At 42.9% G+C, this 10054-nt stretch overlaps 1 protein-coding gene across 1 annotated transcript; it reads right to left on the bottom strand.

Moving 5' to 3' along the window:
* Positions 1 to 1832: 1832 nt before the first annotated feature.
* CENPW (centromere protein W) lies at positions 1833 to 9029 on the bottom strand. Its single transcript, XM_073629132.1, has 3 exons — positions 8853 to 9029; positions 4298 to 4411; positions 1833 to 2446 (listed from the first exon to the last, which is right to left on the bottom strand). The coding sequence occupies exons 1-3, from the start codon at positions 8940 to 8942 to the stop codon at positions 2420 to 2422; spliced, it is 231 nt and encodes a 76-aa protein (XP_073485233.1). The 5' UTR covers positions 8943 to 9029; the 3' UTR covers positions 1833 to 2419.
* Between the last annotated feature and the right edge of the window lie 1025 nt (positions 9030 to 10054).

Genomic DNA, 10054 nt, shown 5'->3' with positions numbered 1-10054 from the left:
TTTGCCTTTCATTTTTATTTTAAACTGAATGGGTTTGTTTTACAAGGTGATCGTTTACAACCACTTTAAAATAAGGACATGTGCATTCTGCAATGCATTTTACCGTGTTCCAGTACAGATCCGTGCAGAAAAATTGCAGCATGTTCTACTTTTTTTTCTTGGAACTGCCCGCACTGTTATGAACTATGCCACTGGAAACCACACAACCTACTATCCATGCACTTTTAAAGGATATAGAAAAAAAAAATTGCACTGGACTGCACGTGTTGTGAACTAGCCCTATAAAGTGGTATTAAACCCAAAAATGTAATATATTGCAGCCAACAGTGGCAGCTGTATTTTTCTTTTTCAGGCTCCCCCCCCCCCCCCCGTTTTCACCTGGTGATCTGGTCAGTAATACACCTCCTGTATCAGAGTGCCCCCTCTCTGGATGAAGCACCTGTGGACAGCCACATTGTCAGCCTTGGGGAGGAGTGCTAGATGCAGATTTAGATACACTAACAAATTGAAGCCAAAGTCCAGCTTACACTGCAGTTACGCCAACAGTTTTTCTCCTTTTGGTATAAAGGTTTTACATGAATAAATAAAAGCTGGACCATTGTAAGTGTTAAATAATCTCATCCCTCTAACTGCTACATTTGTTCTGCTGAAAAACAAAGAGACTTAATGGATGAATACCAAGATGAAAAGAAAGAAAAGAAAGCCTAATAAAGAAAACAAATGCAGCAGTCACATCTAATGCCCCATACACACAAGAAGATTTTCCGTCGGAAAAAACTTGGATTTTCTTTCTGACGGAATTCCGCTCAAGCTTGGCTTGCATACACACGGTCACATGGTTCTCTGAACTTTTGACTGCCAAGAACGCGGTGACGTACAACACTACGGCGAGCTGAGAAAATGAAGTTCAATGCTTTCGAGCATGCGTCGAATTGTTTCCAAGCATGCGTAGGAATTTGTACAGATGATCGCATTTTCGGATAGGAACTTTTCCCGACCGAAAAATAGAAAAAAAAACATGCTCTCAATCTCTCAATCTTTGCTGCCTGGAATTCCGCCAGCAAAAGACCAATTGAGCATACACACGGTCGCATTTTCTGACAAAAAGCTCTCATCAGAGTTTTGCTGGCGGAATTATGTGTACACGGCATAAAAATTGATAAGCTGCAATATAATAATAATGGTTTGCTTGCAGGATTAATATCGCTTTAAGCAATGTCAAAGTTATTGCTGAATAAACAGGCCCATTGTAGAAATGTAAAAATTGCTCTGATCAATAAAAAAGGGGAAAAAAGGAATGAAAGCTGAAGAAGTGGTTAAAACAGAACAGCTTTATACTATTTATAACAAGCAAGAATTAAAGGGAACTAATTCCAGGTAATTCTGTGTAGTTTTGTATTCCCTGTATGCAGAAGAATCATTAGCTCCCTTAGGCTACTGAGCCCTTGTTCACACCAATGCGATTTGTCAGTCAAGTCGCACCCCATTTTCTGCAATGGAAATGTTTAAACTGTCGCAACTCAAGTCGCAGCACCTTTGAAAAAGGTTCCTGCACTTCTTTTGAGATTTCATTGCTACTTGCATTGACTTCTGTTAAATGAAGTTGCAGGAAACAATGAAATCGCAGATCCAAATCGCACTGATCTGCGGATTTGAAATCACATTGAAGTACTGCGATTTCAAAGCCACACTGGTGTGAACCAGGGCTAAAGCCACATACAAAAGGTAAACTGTTCTCTCAGATAACAGTGCTACATATATGAATGTACAAACACAAAATACTAGACTGCACATACAGAGCAGACCAAACAAGCTTATAAAAAAAAAACTGATGATGTTTTCTACAATGTTTAATTTAGCAATTTACACATATTGCTGTACATAAATATACATAAAAACCAAGACATTTATAATAAAATACAGTGCATTATTGCTTAGCTGACCATGGCATATTTCATCTACACTGCAAGCTATTCATATATAAAATATATACACAGATAGGGCTGGGACATTTTCAAAAAAAAAAAAAAAAAAAATCTGCGATTTTTTTTTTTTAAATAAAAAAAACCTCAATTCACGATTCAAAATGTTTTTTTTTGGACACCACGCCGGTCCTGAAGAGCCTCACGGACTAGGCCGAAGCCACGGCCTCACCTAAAAACTCCTGCCCGCAGCTCCTCAGGACCGGCTCGGTGAAAAAATAAAAATAAAAAAAAATTAAATCTTAAAAAAAAAAAAAAAAAAAATCGATTTGCTTAAATTTTGAATCGATTTGACCTCTCAACTCGATTCAAGATTTAAATCGATTTTTTCCCCAGCCCTATACACAGATACCAAAGATTCAAAATAACTAAAGAAAAGAAAGCAGTTTTCAAGATGTTATCCAGAGGCATCTTATTTCACAATCCAGAGTTGATTTTCAACCTCTTGACTTTTTCAAGACCATCTACAAAATAATAAATATATAAATTACATCAAAAGAAAAATGTATGTACAAAGCGCAACACAACAGGCTGTTACCAAAACCGACCACATGTGAAAATTATACAGTATGGTTTATTAAACTGAAGTTTTTTCTCAGTAGGAAAATGATCTCCTCTGCATCCCGTTTATAAAGCCGAGAACGTGCTGTCATGTGACTCAAAAATCACATCAAAAACGCAACACGGGTGCATTTTTGTCACGTTTTAAATGCATTTCAATGGGGAGTTGTGTTACACCACAACAGACCAGTGTAAAGACATACATAGAATTTAAAGGGATGCAATTTTCTTGAGCTTTTCTTAATGCAAAAGCGCTTCAAAAACTATTAAAAAGCCGAATACAATTCTATTTAAAAAAATTGTATGCAAGGGAAGGCTAGAACCCCTGTTACATTTTTACTTCTGTCTGTGTTGCTGTTGCAGAATTGCCCCAACTTTCTGTCTGGTGAATTTGGGACAGAAAGCAGGGGTAAATCTCCCTAACGTTGCCCTGGATAGCAGTGAAAAACAGACAAGGGTTTTAATCCTTTCCTACCCTCTCCAAAACATGCACAGCCTCTCACAATGTATTTCTGGCAAAGGATTAGTCATTCCCTAACCTTGTGCTATGGATCTCTGTAAACAGTAGGCTTTTTACAAAACGTGTTAAAAGAGACAAAGGAGAGCATGAGAATAGGAGCAGAGAGCTCTATCTGACTGCATAAAAATCATGTTTTTGACAGGTCCCCCCTTCCGGAGACAAATGTTCCCTTGGAAGTTGCACCCCCCCCCCCCCCTTTAATGAAGTGCTCCTGCCCACCCACCAAAAAATTTTAAAAAAGTCAGCAGCTACTAATAACATTAGGACACTTACCTGTCCAGGTTTCCCGCGATGTGGGCACCCCAGCTGATTTTTGGATCAGCTGTCAGGTGCTGCTGCCGCCTCCATTCCTGGTAAGTGAAACTGGCAGTGATTCACAGCCAGTACCCTACTGTGCTGTGCTGTGCTTTCTAATTGGTCTGGCGGCAGAGGAAGGGGGCTGAATTTCCGAGGGACGGAAGTGGGGAAGGAGACCTGTCAAAAACAGGTACCCATTCCCCCTGAAAGGTGACAAATAATGTGACAACAGATGGGGGGTGGGGAGACAGAGAAGCAGAAGTTCCACTTTTGAGTGGAACTCTGCTTTAAATCTCATTCTGCAGATAAACATCTATGAGGCTGTAGGCACTGTCTAGACAACCTCACATGCCAGGAAGTGCACTATTATTTTTCAAACAAAAGGCACTTTTTTTTAGGGTACTGCTTAGGCATAATAACCATTACTAGATGCTCCCTATAACATAGTAAATCTTCAAGTCAACTTGAATAAAGTAAGGAAAAAAAAAAAAAAAAGAGACTGTTATGCCGCGTACACACGAGCGGACTTTACGGCAGACTTTGCCCGGTGGACGGGATTTCATCGGACAATTCGATCGTGTGTGGGCTCCAGCGGACTTTGTTTTCTCAAAAGTTGGACGGACTTAGATTTGAAACATGTTTTAAATCAATACGTCAAAATCGAGTCCGGTCGAAAAGTCCGCTCGTCTGTATGCTAGTTCGACGGACAAAAAGCCATGCTAGGGCAGCTATTGGCTACGAACTTCCTTGTTTTAGTCCGGTCGTACGTCATCACGTATGAATTCGACGGACTTTTGGTAGATTGTGTGTAGGCAAGTCTGTTCATTCAGAAAGTCCATCGTAAAGTACGCCGAAAAGTCCGACGGGCAAAGTCTGCCGTAAAGGCCGCTCGTGTGTGCGCGGCATTACTCTTAAGAAAAAAAAAAGTTTGTTATACCTTTGCCACAGCTTTGATATGTTGTGGCTTTATCACAGAGCATCTCTCCTCAATAGCCTTTAGTCGAGCTTCTGTAGCCAATCTTTGGAGAAACAGCACGCAGTTTAAATAGATCTGAAGTAAACAAGTAAAGTTACAGTATAAGATATTTTACATTTACTTCATTGCTACCTAACCACATTACATTACTACATTAGTCCCACATTAGACGCTTACTACGTTAGCCAACAGGGATATGCAGTCCTGCATTAGAGGCTCATTACATTCTGAGCATTCAGTACCCATGAAAGTCCAAGCTGCAAAATTCCCATAATAACCTCTCTGGATAGCTTTCTGCTTTTAAATCATCTTTTTTTTATTGTTATGAATCAGGTGCAGACTTCTATTATACTCATATTGTACATTCTAAAGGGCGCCACATGAACTAGTAAAGTGAATCAGTTATAGCCCTTAATATGAAACCTAGAAGCTCATTTTAAACTTAGCTGATAGTATGAAAAAAAAAAAAAAAAAAAAAATAATTATACACATACATTAAAGGTTGACCTAACAGAACAGATGTCAAATATTTCTTACTGGTAATTTTATTAGTGGGTATACATTTACCATTGACAGTTTCTGTAAAGACCCCAGTCAGTGGTGCTTGGTAGCATTAATAACAGAGGAGGTATTTACTTTCTTTCTTGCAGGGATATGTAGGATTAGGAGTTTCAAGGCCGTAGATTAGTGCAATTTCATGCGTGAAATCCAACATAAATAGTGCAGGAACCTTTTTCTGAGTCACGCTTTTTTCAAAGGTTCCATTGCCAGCAATGTTGTGCGACTTGTCATGTGATTTTGAACTTTAAAAAAATCACATGACAAATCGCACTGGTGTGAACCAGGGCCAAGACTGTCAAAGACAGTGGTCTGTATCCATTGAGAAAGACAGTCCAGGAGATACAAAAGCATATCTGAAGCTGTGTAGAGGCACATGTCTCACGGAGGTCCACAAAGCTCAACATTTTTACGGGGTGACACAGGATACTCTGGGGGTGAACTTGGGGTCACAGGCACATAGGGCACATTGAAGACACAGAAGTTCTGGACGAGCACAAGGCACATTAAAAACAGAGTTACAGGCAGGCATGGATGGACAGGTAAGAACTACAGCAGGGGGACCCAGCTGGAACATAGAGCCTTGTGTCACTTCGCAATTTTACTTATCCCCAACCAAGGGAGCTGTCACCTCATTGGTTGTGGTGCCAGCAGTTTGGGTGAAACCCAGGAGTGGGAGACCCGGCGCTGGAGGAGATAAGAGGAGAGGACACTCAATAAGTAAAACGATCTGTGAAAAGCCATACCTGCAAAAAACCATATGGTAAATACTTGGCCTTCCCTTTGCCAGCTCCACTCCATTTAGTAGAAATGGTCCCCAAAAACGCACTGGGAAATTACACTTCTGGGAGTGTAAATCTCCGGAGCTCTTCCCAACCATCCTGTATTGTCATGAGGTCCTGGACCTCTTTCACACCGGGGAGCTTTTCAGGTGTTTTAGTACCAATAATAGCTCCTGTAAAGTGCCTCTCAAGCCACCTCAGTGCAAAAGCCTGAGTGCTTTCACACTGGGGCGGTTCACTTGCTGGATGGAAAAAAAGTCCTGCAAGCAGCATCTTTGGGGCGGTGCAGGAGTGGTGTATTCGGCTAGTGGCCGAAAAGCGCCGATTAAACAGCAGTAAAGCGCACGCTAAAACTAGCGGCGATTTACCGCTAACGCCCACACCGCCCCAGTGTGAAAGGGGTCTGAGGGAGGAGCCAGTAAGCGCTATGGGGGACCGAACACCGCTAAAGTGTGGCGAGACTACTTCTACTGACCAGAGCAACACAGGAAATGTGAAATCTAAGTGCTTGATGTCAGTGGTTCTCAACCCTGTCCTCAAGTACCCCCAACAGGTTTTGGGAATTTCTCTTAGATAAAATAGCTGTCCAAAATACAAAGCCATTGACTGATTAAAAGAACCTGTGCAAGATAAAGAAAAACCTGCAAACATGGCCTGTTGGGGGTACTTGAGGACAGGGTTGAGAACCATGGCTTTATGGAACACTTTTCACAGAACAGCACAGGCACAGCTGACATGCATTCAGGATTCTATAGGATCGACTCATGAATGCCTGTTTTGTTTTTTTGACAGCCAAATGGGCTGTTTGAATGTGAATACATAGCACTTGGCTCATGGTTGCAGCCCCACTGACTACAATCTAACATTTGGTGGCATTACTGCTCAGGGGTTGAATCATTTTTGACTCATCCAAGAGCATTACGACAGGTGTATAACCCCCATCCACCTACCTTTGCAGCTTAAGGGAGTGGTAAAAATGCATCTCAACCATCTATTTTTTACCACTCCCCATCTGCAAGTATAAACTACAACTTACCCAGTAGTCACTTCAAAACTTGCCCTCATCTCAGCTGCACTAATCCTTTAAAAGAGAAATTTGGGAAAAGAATAAAAAGAAAACAAACAATCATACTAACCTAGGTGGCTACAGCTCAAATGCCAGCGGCAACTGTCCCCCACTGGCTCTACTCCAAGAACTGAGCGATCAAAGACCATTTATCACTCAGTTCTCGGGATTCAGTCACCACTCTCTGCTCTGCCCCTCCAGTGAGGAGATGTGGAGGGCATGGGAGCAGCTAGCTCAGTCTCCCAGCAGCACACTGAAAAGTCTGAGCTAGCTGTCCAAGTGGCGGTTTCTCGCCATCTTGATTGGCTGGTGTAGGAGGTCACTCCCATATACGCGTTGGAGTTATTTATCCCAGCATACTGGCACTATGCCGGAAATATAATGTCAATGCGCATACGCAGCTCTGCGGACAATTCACAGAAGACTGTGATCAGGCAGGTAAGTGTATTTTATTGCAGAAGAGAGAATGCAAATCTCTTCTGCAATAAAGAACCTGCCTGCTCGCAGTTTTTCCTTCAGCCTTTAAAGGGTAACTACACATTTTTTGCGACACGAGTCATATTGTGATTGAATGTTATTAAAAATTACCTTTCCTTTTCAATCTGCAGCTCTGTAATTTTATGTAAAATGCAATGCAATATGCTTACCTAGAGGTATTCTGTACACGGAATGTGTACAGAATGCCCCCCCCAGATATGTAATTTCCTCCTTGTGTGATTGGCTCACCAATTTTCCCAGAAGTCTGCACTAAGGTGTCCATTTATGATCTCAGTTCATTAACGGTTTATGAAACAGATTGGAGGAGAACTTGTGCTGTGTCATTTGGCCCCCTGTAACACCTAAAAAACCTGGCTGATCTGCCCTCCCCTCTGTAAACGAACCACGGTTTATCATGGCTGCTGAGCCTTGACACCGTGGTCAGTTTACGTGCCTTCGTCTGTCATCCGCAGCCCTGCTCTCTGCGCTCCTGTGTCCTCCTCCCCGCTCCCACCAGTATCATAACTTAGTGTTGTTGCTGTTATAATAAAAGTTGTGCCCCGCTGTATGTTTTCTAAAAAATCCGCCAATAAATACCTTATTTTATAGCGCTGCTCAGCTCTCTCCTCCTTTCTGCTGACGTCAGCAGGGGCTTCTCGGCTCCGCCCGCTTTGCTGTCAGACCTGGAGAGGAGAGACGGCCGGTCATGTAACTGCCGATCGGTGCTAGAAAATAAGGTATTTATTGGTGGATTTTTTTAGAAAATACATACAGTGGGGCACAGCATTTATTATAACAGAGGGGATTGTAGTAACAAATGGGTTAACAACCACTTTAATAAATGGACACCTCTGTTTCAGTGAAATTCTGGTACTGTAATCTCGCTATGTCTTGCGAGATTCTAGTATCAGGGGGGTGTTCTCCACAGTTTGATGCGTTTGTAGATCGCTACACTTCTCACAAGGGGAAGCGATCTACACCACTTCATAAAGCAGAGAACACAAACAGAGCCCACCCAGGTGTGTTACAACAGCGAATACATTTTCATTATTGAAACACTGAACCTCCTCCCGGCCAATCAGGAAGTGGGTTTTGAGACCCATCAAGCTTGGCTGAAAGGAAAGGTGATCCCATTGAATGCCTAGCAGGAGGGAAGGAGCCACACGCTGGAAGCCGCTGTGATGGAGGAGAGGACACGGAGCCGCTGCCCTCCACCTGCTAAGATGGGCTAAGTGCAGGGGAGGGAGGTGCTTGTTTGCCAACGCCAATAAAAGAAAACAAATATTATGTTTGAAAAACCGCTGCGCAAATACCATGTGATATTGCAACAACCGCAATTTTATTCTCTAGGGCCGCTGCTTAAAAAAAAAAAATATACAACATTTGGGGATTCTACATCATTTTTTAGCCTGAGTTTTACATGTAGGAGAGAAATATCAGAATTGGCTCCATAATCAAGTGGTTAGAAAGGAGCACTGTTCCCAATAAGATTTCAAATGTCCTTTTACGTCTTAATCTTACTCATTACTGTGTGAAGAGCACACCCCACCCCAGTTTTCACAGATCGTCAACCAATACCAGAGCAGTCCGTCCACACAGCCCCCCATGTATTCTACACGTCTCCGGCTCTCACCAGCAGGTCCACGTTGGTCTCCAGACGAAGATCGGGAAGCCGTTTCTTTATGGCGGCCTTGATAGCAGCCCGAGGCACCGAACGAACCATCCTGCAGCTTGGCGCAATGGTTACATGAAGTTTATTTTGAAATAACCGGCGGCACCTCCGTATGACGTCAAAGGGCGGCGCGCTGTAGTGATGTATAACGGCAGCCTTCAGTAAGGGCGGAAGTGCGGCGTGAATAGTAAATGTATGGGAATGTGATTGCTGGATGTGTATGGAGTGTTGTATCTGTCATTTGTCTGCTCGTTGGACGAGTAGGATTTCGCTAATAAGCTGTGATGTCTGCAGGGTTTCTTTTTTGTGGCAGTTAGGTCTCCTGTACAATATATAGAGAATCTCAGAGCCCAAGTCAGCACGCATTGTTACATAGTGAGACATTTTTAAAGAGGAACTGCAGTCTGCTCACATAGTTTGTAAAAAAACATCTTTGCCATTCTGAAGCTTCCCTCCAACCACTTTGCATATTATTTTATATATATTGTGATTCTGTACTTCCCAAATATGCTGCAGAAATCTCCCTCCACTAAGTCTGGCAGCATCTATTTTAACTGGGCAGATGAAGCTGCTGCCTGTTCACTTCCTGGATTTACACAGAGGGACACCTCCAGCTCTGCAGCTCTCATTGGCCCTCTTATGACTCCCCCCCCCTTCCTGGCAAACTCTCACCAGAGCTAGAAAGAGCTGTGCATGATGTCATAAGCCTAGGCTTTTTACCAGACAAGAAACAGGAAGTGGGCTGTATAGGGCAGGGCTCAAAATTTAAAGTCCTGAGTTACTAGCCAGGCCTCAAGGGTTACTCGCCACCAGTTGCCCCGCCCAACCCCTACCCTGCTCCGCCCCTAATTCCACCCCTAACATGCCCTCATAAATTATCTCATGAAATGACACCTATGTTTTATGCAGAATTAAGTTATAAAAATAAATATTAACAACTTTATCCGTGCCCAACAATGCAGCCTGCCCGTGTCCACCAAAGCAGCCTGTGCCACCAATGCAGCCTGTGCCCAAGAATGCAGCCTGTGTCTACCAATGCAACCTGTGCCACCAATGCAGCCTGTATCCACCAATACAGCCTGTGCCACCAATGCAGCCTGTGCCCATCAATGCAGCCAGTGTCCACCAATGCAGCCTGTATCCACCAATATAGCCTGTGCCAC

The sequence above is a fragment of the Aquarana catesbeiana genome, linkage group LG04, assembly GCF_042186555.1.
Source record: "Aquarana catesbeiana isolate 2022-GZ linkage group LG04, ASM4218655v1, whole genome shotgun sequence".
NCBI classification, from domain to species: Eukaryota; Metazoa; Chordata; class Amphibia; order Anura; family Ranidae; genus Aquarana; species Aquarana catesbeiana.
This window is presented reverse-complemented; position numbering and strand designations above follow the sequence as displayed.

What these genes read in the sequence shown, in the direction of transcription:
- CENPW (XM_073629132.1), bottom strand. Translation starts at nt 8,942, where the DNA reads ATGGTTCGTTCGGTGCCTCGGGCTGCTATCAAGGCCGCCATAAAGAAA. An exon ending in AGACCAACGTGGACCTGCTG is followed by an intron (nt 4,412 to 8,852) that starts GTGAGAGCCGGA and finishes TGTTTACTTCAG; the next exon opens with ATCTATTTAAACTGCGTGCT. An exon ending in ATATCAAAGCTGTGGCAAAG is followed by an intron (nt 2,447 to 4,297) that starts GTATAACAAACT and finishes ATTATTTTGTAG; the next exon opens with ATGGTCTTGAAAAAGTCAAG.